Source organism: Desmodus rotundus, chromosome 3, assembly GCF_022682495.2.
Source record: "Desmodus rotundus isolate HL8 chromosome 3, HLdesRot8A.1, whole genome shotgun sequence".
NCBI lineage: Eukaryota > Metazoa > Chordata > Mammalia > Chiroptera > Phyllostomidae > Desmodus > Desmodus rotundus.
The window spans coordinates 201631533-201648820 of NC_071389.1; the positions used below are offsets into that span (position 1 = coordinate 201631533).

At 62.3% G+C, this 17288-nt stretch overlaps 1 protein-coding gene across 7 annotated transcripts in view; it reads right to left on the reverse strand.

Moving 5' to 3' along the window:
- Window positions 1–17113, reverse strand: part of TUBGCP6 (tubulin gamma complex component 6) — a 28565-nt gene extending 11452 nt beyond the window's left edge. For 4 of the 7 annotated variants that reach the window (XM_045186817.3, XM_024579121.4, XM_045186816.3 and 1 more), the window contains exons 1-25: window positions 16009–17113; window positions 14730–14893; window positions 12206–12416; window positions 10024–10197; window positions 8810–8931; window positions 8014–8077; window positions 7810–7919; window positions 7516–7607; window positions 7287–7426; window positions 6058–6207; window positions 5593–5674; window positions 5416–5504; window positions 5204–5319; window positions 4146–4284; window positions 3740–3811; window positions 2332–3547; window positions 2118–2176; window positions 1811–1961; window positions 1550–1730; window positions 1337–1478; window positions 1055–1249; window positions 852–984; window positions 558–771; window positions 272–471; window positions 68–180 (exon numbers count right to left, since the gene is read on the reverse strand). In XM_045186817.3, coding sequence (XP_045042752.2) covers window positions 89–180; window positions 272–471; window positions 558–771; window positions 852–984; window positions 1055–1249; window positions 1337–1478; window positions 1550–1730; window positions 1811–1961; window positions 2118–2176; window positions 2332–3547; window positions 3740–3811; window positions 4146–4284; window positions 5204–5319; window positions 5416–5504; window positions 5593–5674; window positions 6058–6207; window positions 7287–7426; window positions 7516–7607; window positions 7810–7919; window positions 8014–8077; window positions 8810–8931; window positions 10024–10197; window positions 12206–12416; window positions 14730–14893; window positions 16009–16749 — 5049 coding nt within the window. In that variant the 5' untranslated portion in view covers window positions 16750–17113 and the 3' untranslated portion in view covers window positions 68–88. Of the gene's footprint in view, window positions 1–67; window positions 181–271; window positions 472–557; window positions 772–851; window positions 985–1054; window positions 1250–1336; window positions 1479–1549; window positions 1731–1810; window positions 1962–2117; window positions 2177–2331; window positions 3548–3739; window positions 3812–4145; window positions 4285–5203; window positions 5320–5415; window positions 5505–5592; window positions 5675–6057; window positions 6208–7286; window positions 7427–7515; window positions 7608–7809; window positions 7920–8013; window positions 8078–8809; window positions 8932–10023; window positions 10198–12205; window positions 12417–14729; window positions 14894–16008 lie in introns of those variants that run through there. The other 3 variants (XM_045186818.3, XR_006653809.3, XR_006653810.2) reach the window with 3 other exon arrangements.
- Between the last annotated feature and the right edge of the window lie 175 nt (window positions 17114–17288).

Below are 17288 nucleotides of genomic sequence, written 5' to 3' on the forward strand. Positions count from 1 at the left end.
TGTGGTCATTCGACCCTGGCCTGGCAATGGGACCCACCCAGGACAGGCACCTTTGCGTGACACATACCCGGGTGCTGTGGAGCAGGCCTCAGGCGTCCTGGTAGTAATTGTTGAAGTTGATACGCAGGAGGAAGTCCTCGAGGTGGGGCTGGTAGCCTCGGTTCACCAGCTTGGTCACCACTGCGGGGGGGAGCAGAAAGTAGCTAGGCTGGGCCCTCTGTGGACCCTGCCCTTCGGCCCCAGAGCCCACCCGGCAGTGGTGACGGCTCACCTTTGAAAAGGAAGTGGGAGTAGTACTTGAAGGTGTTGTAGGACTGTTGCATGAGAGGGAAGTTGGGGTGCTCAGCACCTCGGGGGCTGCTGGCCGGGCCCCAAGGCTGGGAGATGAGCTGGCTGCGGAACTTGAGGACCAGGCTGAAGACGCTGTGGATGATGTTCATGACAGGCGCTGCCTTCTCCGTCAGCAGGCCCCTGGGGAGCAAGGGGCAATGCCGCAAGTGGGTGACCCGGCCGCGGGCCAACGCTGGTGCCCTCAGCACCCCAGTGTCCACACTCACCTGAAGACGGCCTTATGCAGGTACTCAGCATGGGCACGCTGGATCTCCTCCAGGTCGCCCACTGCAGCCAGCCTGGCCTGGAACTCACACCAGGTGACGTGCAGGATCTGATTGGCAATGTAGCCCTGGATGACCTTCACGAAGTGCTGCATCTCGTGTTTGAAGAGCTGCAGCTGGCGGAACTGCACGGAGCTGGCCGCGGGGCTCACCAGGGCTGTGCGGAGGGCAGGGTTGAGCAGTGGGCACCAGGGCCACCACTGGAAGCGGAGGGGCGCAGGCTCGGGCAGGCCTCACCTGTGCGCTTGAGGTGGAAACAGATGTCCTTCAGCGTCCACATCATGAGCTTCAGCTGCAGCAGGAAGGAGAAGATGCCGCTGTACCTGCTCAGGCAGCTCTCGGTGATGACGATGTTGAGGGGCCAGTCAACCTGCGAGGGGGCAGCTCAGTGGACCTGCAGGCACCCAGCCCAGCCCGCCCACGCTGCAAGCTCTGCTGACCTTGTACCTGAGCTCCAAGCAGCTCAGTACGTCTGGGGCGTTGGGGACAAAGGCCTCAGGCAAGAACTTGAGGGCGAAGGAGAGGTTGGCAGCAAGCGGGGAGTCGCCGTGCAGGCTGTACTGCAGTGCCTTGCGCAGCACCGTGTTCAGCACCAGCGGGTTCAGCAGCTCCCCAGGCGTCTGCCCTGCTCCCAGCTGCAGAGAGGCCGCAGGCACAGGGTCAGTGGCGGTCCAACAGCCCGCACCTGTGCCCGCAGCCCCACAGCCCGTCCGCGGGATCACCTTCTCAAAGAGCAGGTCGCTCAGGGACTGTGCAAACTCGCCATCCTCCATCAGCAGGAAGTGCCGCAGCGCCTCAAAGTGGGCCTCCAGCTGCAGCTCCACGAAGAAGTAGTCCACAGCGGCCTTGTTCACCAGGGCGACGCTGGGGAAGGGCAGGTTCAGCGTGGGGCGGGGCCTGGGGCGGGGCCAATCAGGTGAGGGGCGGGCACTCACTGGGCCGCCAACGGCGCGGTGACCGAGTGCTTCATGAGCACTGGCAGCGGCAGCAGCTCACTCAGCTGCACGGCGGTCTCATCCATGGTGTCATCCGCGTCCAACGGGCCTCGGGTGTCCTCGGGGAGGGCAAAGGCCCGGGGGAGCCCATGGTGCAGGAGGCGCGCTACAGGGGGCTCTGCTGCAGGGAGAATACAGCCTGCTGTCCACCCCAGGACTTGCTGCCCGGGCTCGCCTGCCCGCCCCCGCCTGCCCACTCACACATGGCCTCGTAGCTATCCGGATACTGCTCCAGGCGGTACTGCCCCACCAGGCCTGCCAGGTAGGCCTGCTCCCTCCCCAGGCGCCTGGCCACCGCTGCCTCCTCCACCTCCTCACCGAGGTCTGGGCTGCTCCAGGCGGCGGCACTTTCCTAAGACAACGGGCTTTAAGACACCTGTCCCTTCCTTTTGTCCGAAAAGCTGGGGGTGGGGTGGGGGGGCAGGAGTTCACTGTCCACGCAAGGCCAGGGACAGTGTGGCGAGCACAGCACACTTCCCCACCTGACCGCCCAGCCTCATCTACCGACCTGTGAGCTTAAAGGCCAACTTGGAGAGCAGTCCTTGGTGTCCCCACTCCTCCCTGGGCCTGAGTGGCACAGATGGGTTGGAAGGGGTGTCAGGGCCAAGTGCCTGCTATGGGGTGGCACCTCCCAATCCCCAGCACTGTAGCCTTCTCGCCCTTCCTCCCTCCCCCCCTGGACCCACAGACACCACCAGTGACAACTCTGAGGTCCCACTGACCTGGCTCATCCGGGACGCCGTCCTCCAGAGCAACAGGTGCAGCCAAAGCAGAGGGCGAGGCCTGGCTGGCACTTTCTTCCGCAGGGACAGAGCCAGCCACCTGAGTGCAGCCGTCGGAGGGTGGTCCTGTCAGCAACTTCGACTCACCCTCCCAGGCAGGGTTCTGTGCTCCTGGGCTGAGGCCCAACTGGGACTTGTGGTCCAGGGGGCTCTGCAGGGGCCTGGGTGTATCAGGCTGAGCCTCCCCTGGGAGCACCCCCAGCATCACCTGGGACTGAGACACATGGCCGTGGATGTTCCATCGTGGCCGGGAGGGTGCCACATCCCACACGTTCTCCCCGAGCCTGATGCTGGCGTCAGACACATGGCCGTGGACGTTCCACCGTGGCCGGGAGGGGGCCACATCCCACACGTTCTCCCCGAGCCTGATGCTGGCGTCAGACACATGGCCGTGGACGTTCCACCGTGGCCGGGAGGGGGCCACATCCCACACGTTCTCCCCAAGCCTGATGCTGGCATCAGACACGTGGCCGTGGACGTTCCACCGTGGCCGGGAGGAGGCTGTTCCAGAAGCAGAACCCCCTGTGAGAATACCACCCTCTGACACCTGCCCAAGGGGCCAGTCCATGGCCAGGCTGCTCCCCTCCTGGGGGTAGCTATTCCTGGGCAGGTGTGGATAAGGCAGAGCCACCTGCCCAGCTGTGACACAGGTGTCAAGCTGCATGTCAATGTTCCGCCACAGCTGCAGCTCCTCACAGCCCAAACTACCTCCTATAGTCTGGAGGGACCCACGGGAGGCCGAGGTGACCACAGCTGGCCTCAGGACGGTTCTGAAATCATATTCCTGTGGCGCAGGGGACCCTGTGTCTGTCACTGTGGATGACGCTGAGGTGGGCAAGTCTGAGCCGATGGTCTGCAGTGCCTCCTCCAGGACAGAGGCCTCCTCAGTGTCCACAGGCTGCTCAGCACCCGGGCCCATGGGCAGGAAATCCTGGATGCTAAGGCCTGCAGATAACAGATGCGGCCCCTCCACCTGCCCCGGCTGCGACTCTGCTCCCAGCTCTGGGCCGCAGGCCTCCGCTGCTGGAGGCTCAAGGGGCTGTGGCATCGGCGTGCTCGGCGTGCTCGGGCCATCCCAGGCAGCCGTGTGCTGCTCTGCACACCCAGAAGCACAGCTGCCACCTCCACCGGGGTGCTCGGGACCTGGAGACAAGGCCTGAAACACAAGTGCACGTTGGTGCCTCTGGCCATCTAGCTCTGTCCCCGAGTTTAGTTCTGCAACCAGCACCGACACCCGCAAGTTGGAGGCTGTGGAGACACAGGATAGGCACCCACTGTGCTCCCTAGGCAGCACCAGCCTAAGCACCCAACTCAGCCCCATGCCCTGGATCCTGCCCCGGCCCGTCACCTGGGAGTGTGCACGTGGGAGGGTGGTCGGAGGCTTCAGGGGCTTTCCCTCCAACACATCTTTCAGCATGGCCTGCAATTCAATTAGCAGAATGTGATACAGCAGCTGCGTGGGGGAGGGGCAGGCCTGACACTCAACCCCAGACAGCCTGGCCCAGAGCCTCCACGCCCACCGGCCACAACCACCCACGGGCCACAACCACCCACGGGCCACAACTGCAGTGGCAGTGAGAAAAGGCGAGGGAGGTCTGTGCAGCACCCCGCTCTCGGCCCACACAGCACTCACAGACTCTTCCCAGCTGTGTCTCTGATCAACTGATGGGAGTTACCCCCCGCCCCTAGAAGGGCGCTGCAGGGGGTTCTGAGCCCCTCAAAGCCCCCAGGGGAAGATCCGCCCCGACACACACCTGAATGCACTTTTGCTCCTCCAGGAGAAAGCGAGCCCGTGCACTCGCCAGTCTGTGCCTCTGGAGTTTCCACAGTGCCTTCTGCTCTCGACGAGCTGCCTCTGCAGACAACTTGCTATAGTGGTCCACTAGCGCCTGCCTGAAGCCACATCCAGAGAGGACTGACTGGCCACCAGTCATCCCACACTGTCCAGCTGTCTCCCCATGGGGATGGTTCTCTATGACAGAGGCCCCTGTGGGTGGTCTGCACAGCCTGGCACCTTCCCCAGGCCACCAGCCGGTCCCTTTGCACCTACACAGCTCCTGCAGGGGGCCCCCCTGGCTGGTCATTCTGCCCACTGGGGCAGCACCCACCCAGGGCTCGCTGCATGAACACCAGGTGAGCCCCTACACAGCTTGAGGCACAGGGCCCTGGTCCCTTCCTCAGCTGCACAGGAAGAAGAGTAACACCTACCACACGCACACCCACAGGCACACACCACACAGACGTGTGCCCTACATGCACATGCAGGCGTGTGCACACACACACAGGTGTGTGTGCACATCGCTCTGGCTCTAGGTCACAGCTCAACAAACAGGATAAGGTCAGGACGGCCAAGGCCATGAGCAGGAAGGGACAGCCCCTCCCACAAAGGCAGGCACCCTGAGAGCGGATAAGGACACCTGACCATGCAAAGGTCCATGTCCAGAACCACTGAGGCCAAGTGGATGTTTGGAGTCCAGACGACTAATTGAAATGGTCAAATTAAAAAGCAAAAGGAGCCCCGGCTGGTGTGGCTCAGTGGATTGAGTGCCGGCCTGTGAACCAAATGGTCGCTGGTTCAATTCCCAGTCGGGGCACATGCCTGGGTTGTGGGCCAGGTCCCCAGTAATGGGTCCATAAGAGGCAACCACACACTGATGTTTCTCTCCCTCTTTCTCGCTCCCTTCCCCTGTCTAAAAATTAAATAAATACAATCTCATAAAAAAAAAGTTAAAGGACCATCACTAAGATCAAACCAGTTACAAGGCCCCTGCCATGCCCTCACCCAAGGAGGCTCTGCCCACGGCCGCCCTACCGTGCCCTCCTCTCCAGCTGCTCCTCCAGGGCCTTCAGTCTCTTCTCTCTGTCCCGGCACTCCCGGGCGTAGCTGAAGTCGTCATCCAGCTCCTCCTGCCTGGCTGCCCTGCGTCGCTGCACAACACGCCCACATGCGGCCTCCTGGGTCAAACCCGACCCCTCCCAAACCCTGGAGCCTGCCCCTCCCCCCAGGGCCTGCAGCCACCCCACCTCCTGGTCCTTCACAAACTGCTCTTTCAGCCTCTGAAACTGCTCTCGCTTCCGGGCATCCAAGGCCATCCGTTCAGACACCTGCCGATCTGCGAGGAGACAGAGAAAGTACCCGTGTGAGGAGCCCGCAGCAGGCGGCCCCCAGAGCCACAGAGGGAGGACCTGAGCCACACGCACCACTCAGCGCACTTAAGACCCTGGACGCAGCTTCTCGGGCCTGGACGATTAACTCTTGTTTAGCAATTTCCATCCGTAATTCCTGCAAAAGACCATCAGTGATCACATCCCAACTCTGTCCCCTCCCCTGGGCTAGATGGCCTGCGAGAGGAGGCGCCCCATCCTAAGCCCTGACAAGGAGGGATCCCAGGGCAGCTGGTGCGGTCTTGCACAGCGATCTGGGGCCAAGACCCCAGGCCTGAGTGTGCTCGCCTAGGGGAAACTAAGGAGCTCAGGAGTGCCTGCCCTTGGGGGGACAAAGAGCCAGCTCCCTCTCCAGCATCTGGTGAGCTTGGGGAGAAGAGGACAGGGCCCCTGCCCTGGGCACCCCAACCACGGGACACAGAACACGAGGGGCAGGGCTGGCTCTGGCTCCTGGAAGGGCAGGAAGGTGTGAGGGAAGCCCTCCAGCCGGGGTCCTCGAACCTTCTCCTCCTTGCTGACAGAGCTGTGGCGGGCCACCCTCTCCATCCGCCCCACGTAGATGGCACAGTCCTTCTCAATCTCCTTCAGCTCCTCGAGGGAGAAGATCACCGAGATCCGGGGGACGGGGACGTCGGACCAGCAGAGGTAATGCTGCCAAGGAGGGAGAGCCCGCCCGGAGCCTAGTGACAAGCGGCTCCACACCCGGCTCTGCTTCCCAGCTTCTGGTCATCCACATGGCCAGTTCCCTCCTCATCCAAGGGGCGCAACATCCTCCCCGTCTCCGAGGACACCAGACCGGCTGCATGGGGCCCCTGCCCAGGCCCAGGTTCCTGCAGCAGAGGCACGTCTGACACCCCAGATGACCTTCAGAAGGTCTGTGAGGACTGGAGGTCCGAAGCCTCCCTCACCAGGCACCGCCCATGGAGACTGGGCAGGCTGGGCCCTGCTCTGTGCCTCCCCTGGAGGCTCAGCTGCTGCCAATCCCAGGGTGTAGCTCCTGGGTGCTCCCCCACAAGCTTATGTGCATGGCCCCTGTACCTCTCCTGGCCACTCTAGTCTGTTCCCAGACCAGCATTGGAGGGACGCCACTGGCCACAGGCTGAACCTGGCTCCCCCTCTGCCCAGCCCCTGCCCAGCCCCATACTGGCCCCTGGTCTGGCTTCCACCTGCTGTGCCTGCTGCCTGGTGCTCCGGATCCACATAGCTGGCCCTCCTGTTTCTCTGCTCAGACAGCAGACAGCACCTCCTGGCAACAGCTGCCCATCAACCCACACCCCACCGCTGCCCCCTGGGCCTTGGCCACACAGACACTGGCACAGGCCTTGGTCCAGGCCTCTGCTCCAGAGCACAGTCAGCCCCCAGGCCAGGAGACACAACCCCCTGAGCCAGCTGGTCCGTCTTCCTGCAGCTGCAGCCCACCCACCCACAGGGAGGCCTCCCACGAGGAGGAGGGAGGGAGGAAAGGGGCCACCACCCCTCGGCCTGGGGAACACCTGCAATCCTCCCCCTGTCTTTGAGCCAGTGCACAGAGACAGGGGCCCCTTGCAAAACGCTCAGGGGACCCTGAGGGAGAAGTCACCATGTTCCCCACTCCAGCGTGCTGACCCAGAGCTAAGGACAAACGGCCAGGTCTCAGGGGGACAGGGGATGACAGTTCTGGACCGCAGCTCCCAGGGGCCAGAGGGATGGGGGGCAGCATGCTGCAGGCACGCGTGGGGGCCGCTCCTCACCCGGGGGCAGCAGAGCTTCAGCAGATTGATGGTCTTCCCACAGACGTACACGTCGTGAGCGACGTGCCTCAAGAACGCGGGCGCGCAGTCCTCCACCTCCTTGGAGACGAGCACGTAGCCGTGGGTCCAGTAAGACTTGTCTGCACGGGGACAGGGCACATGGCTGGCCTGTGTCCAGGACCGCCCCGACCCAACTGACCACCCAACCCAGCAGCCAGCTGCCACCTACCTCTGCAGCCCAGGTACTCAGGGTTCACCTGGATCATGAACTCGCCGTAGATGTCTCTGAAGACCCCACTGTACACCCAGTCGTGGATAAACCTGCCGGGGGGGGGGTGGGGGGGCACAGTGAGGTGAGCATGGTGGGCGCAGCAGCCACAGGGTGGGGTGGTCTGCCTAGGGAGCCAAGTCCTAGCCCCCTACCATGCCCTCCCCTCCCCCCCAGCACCCCTGTGCGCAGCAGGTGTCTGACCAGGGACTGCAGCTCAGCTGTAAGACTGAGTGTGGCCCGCCCCACCCCCACCTTGTGTAGGGCTCGCAGCTGGTCTTCAGCAGGGACAGCAGCACTGGGTAGTGCTCGTTGCTGCAGTTATCCAGGGCCTCCTGGTAGAGGTAGGAGAGCAGCTTCACCCCCTGGAGACAGCAAGGAGAGGGGTTGAATGTGTGCGCATGGCAGACGGGGGGCCTCGCTCAGCCACGCTCCCCTCCCTGGAGCAGCAGGACTCACAGTGGGGAAGGCTGCCCTAGACTCTCCTCCGCAGGTGCCGACACCACAGAGCTCAGCCAGGTACCTAGATACAGAGGCCAGGTGACAGATGGTGAGCAGGTACAGAGGTCCCACCAGATGAGAGCAGAACATATTGTGGACCCTTCCCTGCCCGACTTCCTGCTCCAGCTTTAAAACCAGCTGCACCGCAAGGGTCTCAGCTTTCAGCTTCCTGCTGATAGTGCCCATCTGGGGCCCCTTGCAGCTCCACCTCCTTCCAAGGCTCAGCCCTGGCTCCCACGCTCTGAGTGCTGACCCTCCCCCCACACCGGGCTCTGCCCTGAGCACCCCCTGTGCCTCCACCACCACACCCAGATGCTGCCTCCTCTGGCCTGAAAGATGGCTCAACCCCCTCTTAGGCCCTCACCCACTCCACCCACTGGGGTCCACAGCAGCACAGCACCCACCGTGCCCCCACCTCCCTCACTGGGCCTGTCTCCAGCCCTTGGGGACTCCACACTCCTCCCCTCTGCCTGGAGGGCTGCCTCTCCCAGGGCACTCATCTCCCCAGGACCCTCAGCCCCTCACTTTCCCTTCTTCAGCGAGCACAGGGGCTAACTAACTGGTTCCCGAGAGCCAGGGCCGGGTCTCTGGGGACCAGTGTGACCTTCAGTGGGAGCCCCCACCACGATGGGCCGCCAGCGCACCATGCCCAGCACCAGGGGAGCTTGGCTGGCGTGTGGGCTGGCCAGACACCTGGGGGGGGGGGGGGGTGCGCGAGTTGGGGGCGAGTGCTGCTCTCCAGGCCGTGGCTCACCTGAGCTGCCGGCCCAGCTTCTTGAAGAGAAAGCCAATGGTGAGGAGGCTCAGGGTGGGCGGGGTGGAGAGCACGCAGGCCCGGTAATACTGCAGGTACCTCCTCAGGCCGCTGGTGAAGGCCTGTTGGGCAAGGGGACAGAGAGGCTGCGGCTGGGCACTCAGGCACGGCCTCCAGCACAGGACTTAAAAGGTATGCTGGAGCTGGGGACGGGCGTGGCCGCCACCCTCCAACCCTGGGCTCCATTTCCCAAGGAAGGGGCACCTGCAGGCCTGCTTGCACACCCTGGCCCCACTGGGAGCAAGGACCTAGGCCCTCTGCAAAGCCGGTCCCCACAGCCCAGACCAGCCACACCAGGAAGCTGGGAACCGTGGGTCTCAGGGGAACTCTGGGAAGGGTAGCCAAACATCGTGCACGGGGGCCAACTCTGAGAGGGTCCCTGGTTGCTCAGCCACCGAGGTCTCAGTGGCACGTGCGTCCTGGGCATCAGGCACTCCAGCAGCAGGGCTCCACAGAGCTCACGCCTTCGCAGGGCATCTGCAGGATACGCCCCAGACCCAGCACCACCCACCCGCCAGCAAGCAGACGGCTGTCCTGCCCTCACGCACCAGACGGAGGGCGCTCCCGCCCCACCAGCTCCCTTCTACAGCCACCCCTGCTGGCCCCGCACCTGACCCTCACTGTCACCCGGACCACCCCCTGCAGTGCCACTGCACATGGTGCCCTGCCCCTCCGCCCCCCCCCCCCGCCCGAGGGCCTCTGTCCGTGCTCCCAGAAGGCCCCGCGCAGCTGGATGCCTGTCCCTCCCCCGAAGCTGCACCTGCTGTCCTGGGGGCGGGACCCAGCAGAGGGGCAGCTGGGAGGCTTTCAGGGAGACCTGGCTCAGCCCCAGCTCCTGGAACTCAACTCAACAAGCGAGGGAGGTCATGTGTTGATTGCCACACATCTCACTGGGGGGCTTGTGGGGAAGAGCAGTGAGTGCCCACCCCTCACCACCTGGGCCTCGCCCAGGCCCCTAAATGTGGGCCACGCCTGCCTCCCACTATCCTGAGACCCAAACGTGTCTGCCCAGGTCTCCAGTGAAGTGAGGATGGTGAAGTATCCCATTGCTGGAGAGCAGCCATCGGGCTTCAGACAGGGAACAGGCAAGGGTTCCGTGGTGCGGGATAGGACAGCAAGGACTGCGAAGCCCCAGGTGAGGCCAAGGGCCCTACCTGGAACACGAGGCCCTTGCTGCACGAGGCGTCCAGCACAGGCTGCAGGGAGAAGTGGCTCAGACGTGCGTAGTGGGTCCCACACTCAGCCACCTCTGAGAGGAGGCTGCTGATGCTCTCGGGGGATGTTCCCAAGACTTGGACACCCCGCTTCACCACGAAGGCGTGAGTCAGCTGGAGAGGGCAGAGCAGAGGTCACTGAGGCCAGACATCCAGGACCCCTTCCAGCCACACACCCAACCACGGTTCTGCCCAGAGAGCCCCAGGACAAGAGTCCCGAATCCAAGACGCAGGCACAGCAAGTCCCAAAGGCACACCCAGCTGTCCCCCGCAATGATGAAAACATACAGAATGAGGGGTCACTTTTCACTGGCCACACTGAAGAACCCATGTGCTAGCCGTCTGTGGAAGGGGTGCATGAAGACGGGGTGCCCTCCACACCACACAGAAAGAGCACTCGGAGCACCCTTCCTGGGGGTGGGAGCCTTTGAAAAGGGCCGTCCGTCAAGTCTGACGGCCTGACTCCCAGGGTTGTGCCCAAGGGACGGCGGGCAGCGCACACACGAGTACCTGGCCCAGCACCTTCCCCACACTGTTCGCAAGGGACGCGGGCCCAGCTCAGCGAGGGCATGCAGGGGCAGCAGGGCCCAGAGGAGCATTTATGGCCCTGGCTGGTGTGGCTCAGTGGACTGAGTGCTGGCCTGCCAACCACAGGGTCGCCGGTTCGATTCCCTGTCAGGGCACACACCTGGGGTGCGGGCCAGGTGCCCAATACAGGGCACACAAGAGGCGACCACACATTGAAGTTTCTCTCCTTCTCTTTCTCCCTCCCTCCCCCTCTCTCTAAAAGCAAATAAAATTTTTAAAGTTTACGTAAAAAAAAGAGGAAAGCTTACAGCCCAAATACCTACGTTACGAAGAAGAAAGGTCTCAAACCAGTAACCGCACTGCCCACCTTAAGGAACTAGAAAAAGGAGTGAACTAAACCCGAAGCAAGAGAAAGGAAATAGCAATGAAAGCAGACGTTAACAAAAGAGACTAGAAACAAAAAGACTCATAAAACCAAACATTGGCTCTTGCAAAACACCAACGAGGACAAAAAACAACTGTAGAAGAGAGGGAGAAGACACCAAACGGTCAAGTGGGGAGCGGAGGCCGGCTGTCCCCACCCCCGCCCCGGCCCCCCGGGACAGAGCACACAGGGTCTCGAGGAAGAACCGCCCTCGGCTGCTCGCTGGCCACCTGGGCCCCGCAGGCAAGTGCCGGAAAGGCAGCAAGTCACGGAGCCACCGCCGTGGCCCAACCTGCATGCACATTCGCGGCCCAGCTGTGCGACCGGGGCCACTGCGACCCTAGAAGCGACCAGGCAGCCCCAGCAACCACACTCCCCTCAGGAACCCCGGGGGGCCTGGATCGCTGCCCACACGAGTGACCCAATGCTCCCTTCCTGCATCCTATTCCCACCCTGATGTTCTCAAGTCACCAAGAACAAGGGAGCCGTAGGGATCCCTATCCCCGACCCCACTGGAGGCAGAGCTCCAGGCGCCCCTTCCCCACGAGACCTCTCTGTGGGGTCCTGTGTGTGCCGCGCACCTTCGGAGGCCTGTGAGGAATACACTGTGTTCTTCAAAGTCCCCTGACGGTTTCTTGCCAAGGCGTGTCCCGAAACCCTAAGAACCATAAGGGCTGGTGGGGGGTGTCTGTGGGGTTGCCGACATCACCGTCAACAGGCCGAGATCGACACACCGTGCAACGTGTTACAACGGTAAATGTTACGGCGACAGCGAGGGCTGGGTAAACCGCAGCCCCTGGCCCTGAGAGACCCACCGAGCCCGGGAAGCCAGCAACAGCCACCTTCTGGGGCGGCCCTTCCTGAAGGCCAGTCTGCGCCGTCCTCGCTCAGGGCACTCAGGGAAGGACAAGGAAGTGGTGGGTCCCTTTCTGTTGTTTCACCAACAGCAACGAACATCTGACTCTTGCTCGGTTTGTAAAAGGACGTTAATAAATGAATAGTTCTTAGAACTGAAATGCGGAGTGTGTCGCTGTGGTCGCTGCAGAGCCGGCTTGCAGGCCACCCCAGCAGCCATCCACTCACCGCACTGGCCCCCTCCTGCCCGTGCGGCACTAGAGCAGGGCAGCCGCCCACCCAGCACTGGTGCGGCACCCGGTGCCGTGCCCGTACCTGGCAGAGGGGGAACGTGGCAGACACGACCCCGATCAAGACGTTCAGCGCGTCCTTCACCAGCTCGCACTCCTTCACCAGGACGGGCTGCGTGGCGGGCGGGACGCCCCCGCCCAGCACCTGCAGCTCCCCGCAGCACAGCCTGCAGAGCCTGTCGAAGGCGTCCCTTCCCGCCTCCGTGAGGTAGGGCTCCTCTCTGTGACCAGGGGGGCTGTGGAGACAGAGCCACAGGCACCTCAGCTGCCTGAACAAAAGGCAGGAGACAGCGACCCCACACCACACACACCGCAGGAATCCACAGTGGGTGTCCCTAAGCAGCCGACAGCCTTCCAGTCAGCTCTGCGGGCTCCGCGCCAGACCCCACTGGACAGCCCCGCAGGGACCGCCCGCCGGCACCACGGAGCACACACTGTGCTCCTCAGGGAGCACGGTCACTCACTACGTAGCCTCGCGTGAAAACGAGCACCGGGTCTGCACGCCCGTGTGCGCAGCAGCACACTCACAACAGCCCGGAGGTGGAAGCGGCCTGCGTGTCCACCCACAGGAGGGATGGTCGGCCGTCGGAAGGATGTGCTGGCACCTGCTCTGACGGAGGGGCCTTGAGGACGTCAGGCTCAGGGAGCTCTGCCAGCCCCGACAGCACAGAGGCTGCGGACCCCACTCCCAGGGGGTCCCTGCCACAGGCAGGTTCGGCAAGCGGGACAGTGGTGCCGGGGGCGGGAGAGATGGGACGCCAGCGTTTAGCGGGGACAGAGTCTCACTTGGAGAGGCGGGAAGTTCTGGAGGTGATGGTGTGACAGCCACACAACAACGCGAACGTAGTTAATGCCACTGAACTGTGCGCTTAAAGACGACTGAAGTGTTAAATCTCGTGTTGCGCAGACTTGCACGGAAGAAAGCACAAAGGATGAACACAGCAAAAGCGCCAGGGCCTTTTAGCCTGAAACCCAGCACACCGGGCCTCGCAGAACACGGCCCTTGGCCAGGAATGGCCCTTGTCCAAACGCATTACCTTTTAAATATGCCTCTGAAAACCCTGACCCTCTGCTGAGAAGCATGGGAACTATGTCTTTTAAAATCCACTGGGGGAGCCCTGGGTGGGGGGCTCAGGGGACTGGGGCGTCATCCCGTGCACCAAAGTGTTGGGGGTCTGATCCCGGTCGGGGCCCGTGCCTGGGCTGCAGGCCAGGACCCCAGTAGCGGGCACGTGAGAGGCAACCACACATGGATGTTTCCTCTCCCTCTCTTTCCCCTTCCCCCTCTCTAAAAATAAATAAAATCTTTAAAAAAATTTTTTTAAATTCACTGGAAAAAGTAATTTCTTAATCAACAGATCCTGAAAATACAGATCTTTATGAAATTTTTCTTCTTGTTTTCAAATCCTGACCAGCTCTTTTCTCCTCCTCCCCAAAAAGCAGTTTTTAAGTCCTAGCAAGTCAAAAAAGTATCATTTGCTTTCCAAAGACAAAGCTCGTTTTTCACGGGGCGGGTAACAGGCTTCGAGCTGTGGAGCACCTGCGTGTGGACGAGTGTGGGAGCCCCAGCCCCACTCCCACCTCCACGCCGGCACGGTGCACAAAGCACAAGAACAACACGTCTCAGGACTCCTTAAAGTCACATGCTTGTTAACCGACGACGCCTTGTGCTGCACCCTTCCCTCCCTCGCCACAGTCCGAGCGCAGGGAAGCTCCTGTCTCCCTCTTCCAGGGTGGCCCCAGCACCTCCATGGCCCCATGACTCCGGACAGAGGGAGAAGAGCCCATGCAGGACCCACCAAATCCCCACCCATCCCCACAGAGAACTCAGCCCCTGACGAGAGGAAACGGCTTCCCCGGAGTGTGTGGCAGGTGTGGAGCAACAGCAGAGGATGTCCTGTGAACCAACCGGCTCCAGGGCGGGCACAGGGGCAGCGCTCATGGCCCTGGGGCTGCATGTGGACGGGGGCTCTGCTTCTGGTGGGAACTCAGTCTCCCCGACTGCCTGCGGGTGGCCAGGGTTAGACAGAAACGAGTTCCAGAGACTCGGCAAGTACACCTGAGGTCTCGAGGCACAAGAACGCGGCAGACAGAGGCCCTGGACCCGGAGGAGCGGCGATCAGGGTGAGGCTGCCACAACCACAGCTGGCCAGGGGACAGCAGGGCTCCCGTCCTTCCAGACGTGAACAGACAGGCACAGATCATTCCTTCCCAGCCCCAACCACACGGCCTGCCAGGCCTCCCTCAGACACCTCGGGCTGGGAGCCCTCCCGGGAAGGACGCAAAGGCAGGTGTGAGTGACTGCTCTCACTGCAAAGCGGGCCCGCAGAGCTGCTGGCTCGGTGGGAGCCTCTGTGAAGCCTGAAGTCCTCGCCCCGAGCATTTCTCCCAACTCCCAGGATGAAGACAAGTCTGTGCCCTCACCCAGCTGAAACTTCCAGGTCCCCAGTCGCGTCAGACCAGCTTCTGCCAGAGCCGCCAGGGCCCTCAGGGTAACGCGCGCCCACACGCCAGAGGAGGGCAGCGCCTCTGATGGCAAAGCTACATACCAGCCGACTTGCTCCCAGCACCTCTGCTTGCTGGGCTCGTAGGTGAGCACCGCGTCCCACAGGTCGATCTCCGGGGTCATGCCGGGCTCAGACTGGGAGTCGGGAGTCAAATTGGATGCTGACTGGAACCCTTCATCTTCGGACGGGTCCACACTCTGCGGCACCTGGAGACCAGGGGAAGGAGGGAACGTCACGTGTGCCTCTGGGTCTCAGCCCGGCCTGTGCGATGGAAGTCCAGGACTTCACACACGCACTCCCTCACACAGGAGAGGCCTGGCAGAACGTCTCCTGCTTCTCTCGAGCACGTGTGCACCACAGCGGCTTCACACACGTTAAACCATTTAAGGGTTTAAACTGTGAAGGTTACCGATTCCCAGTTCCACACAGCACACAGCCCCGACATACCATACGATGAAATGCATCCAACCTGGAAATGCCATTTTAGGGAACCCAGCATAGAAGCCGCACTACAGACAGAAAAACCGACATAGACCAAGCTGTTTGCTACGGCACTGTGTGTGTTTGCAAAGCACCTGAACGTCTTGTCGCAAGGGAGCAACAGGAGTGCGTCCTTCCGGCAACATGCACGAAGCCACAGAATACAAAGCCCAACGACAACTCACTTCATCACGCAGGAGAAACCCCACATTACCGGGTGAGGGAAGAACTGAAAGCTGCGTGTGCAGCAGGAACAAGCACTTTTTTTGCCATATGTGGCTGCTGAGCACTTGAAATGTGGCTTGTGCAACTGAGAAACAAAACTTTTTACTTCATTTTAATTAACTTAGGCCCTGGCTGGTGTGGCTCAGTGGATTGAGCGCAGGCCTGCCAACCACAGGGTCACCGGTTCGATTCCCAGTCAGGGCACATGCCTGGGTTGTGGGCCAGGTGCCCATAGGGGGCGTAGAAGAGGCAACCACACATGGATGGTTCTCTCCCTCTCTTTCTCTCTTTCCCCTCTATCTAAAAATAAATAAGATTAAAGTAATAAGAGTAAGAATAAGAATTAACCTAGGTTTAAGGAACACTTCCAGAGAGCAGAATAAGCGACTTAACGACATGTCCTGCCAGGAAAACATGAGCAGCAACGTGTCCCTTGGGCCTGCCGGGGCACAGCGGCGTCCTTGCCCAGGAAGGTGGGTGCCAGCACCGGCCTCACCACCGCTAAGCCAGAGTGGCCTGGACTCTAGAGCTGTCCTAGTCTTCGCAGGACAACAGGAAAGTCCAGGAGGCACTTCCAGGGGCCCAGGGGCCCACAGGCAGGAAAGCAGCACTCTACCTTGATGCTCAGTCCACAGAGGTCTGCGCTGTCTGGCACCGGGGGCAAGTCCAGGCGGACATCCATGTCGTAGGTGCGACTGTGCACAAGGGCTCCGAAGAGCGACACCCGGGTGTCTCTCTCAAACCTGTCACCACAGGGCTCACCATATGAGAAGAGTCGGGCAGTGGGCAGGCCACTGCCTGGCGTGGCCTCCATCACCTGAAGCGCTTTCTGGATCATGTCCTGACACAAATACTCCTCCCTGGAGATCAGAGTCTGCACGTCCATCTCAAACACGCTCAGGTCATAGCAGTCGTAGCCGCTGTAGGGCACGTTCCTGCCGACGTGCTTGTTGTGGAAGAAGTAGTCCCGCTTCCGGGGCAGGACTTGAGGGGGGCCACTGCCCGCCAGCTGCACCAGCAGGTCCAAGGCCGACCCCACCTCCACCAGCGGGCAGCCAGGGGCTGCTTCGAGTTTCTCCACAAGCGCCTCCAACCGGTCGGCCTCGGGGCCCAGGCCGCCCACTCTCAAGTCGAAGGACAGCATGAGGATCTTGTTTTTCACGGGGAGTCTTGGGAGGTCAGGCTGCAGCTTGGGAGCCTCGTCTTGGAAAAGATTTGCGAACAGAGCGTTGTAGGCCACCCGCTTGAGGCTCTGCTTCGCTCTCCTGCGGCTCGGGCCGCGCTGGCCCAGGTGAGCCTTCGCGGGCGGCAGGAGGGCCTCGCACAAGTCGTCCAACAGCTGGGTGATGCTGGCCATGCCCACCGCTCTCGGCTCCCCAAGGCCTGACAGCCGGGGGTGGGGCCGACGGGCTGGAGGCCTCCTCGACGGCGGCAGAAGGATTCGAACTGGAATGCAACCCGGTCCGCGGTGGCCCTGCCCCCGCCGGCCGGCTCGCAGCGGTCCGCAACCCGCAGCGCTCACAGAAGCGCGACAAACCGCAGGAGACGCGACAGCTCCGCGCTCTCCCGGGGCCCGAGAAGGGGTGGCCGAGACAGACACCGCCCGTGGTGGGGCCGCGGGGTCAGGCCCGCAGGGACGCCCTCTCACCAGACCTTGCCTGGGGCATCGCACGCCGCGGCAGCCCCCGCCGCCGTACGTCACTGCTACGCGTCCTGCCAAACCGCGGGAGCCGGCGCACCGGAATTGCGTAACGGGGGTGGGCGGTGACCTGCGTGAAGGGGGCGAGGCCGGGGCGGGGCCTTGGCGGCCGCCGACCGTAACGCACTTCCGGCTTGCGGCAGCGATCCCGCGGGTGAAAATCCTGAGGCTGAACGCCACGGGCGCAATAACGGAGG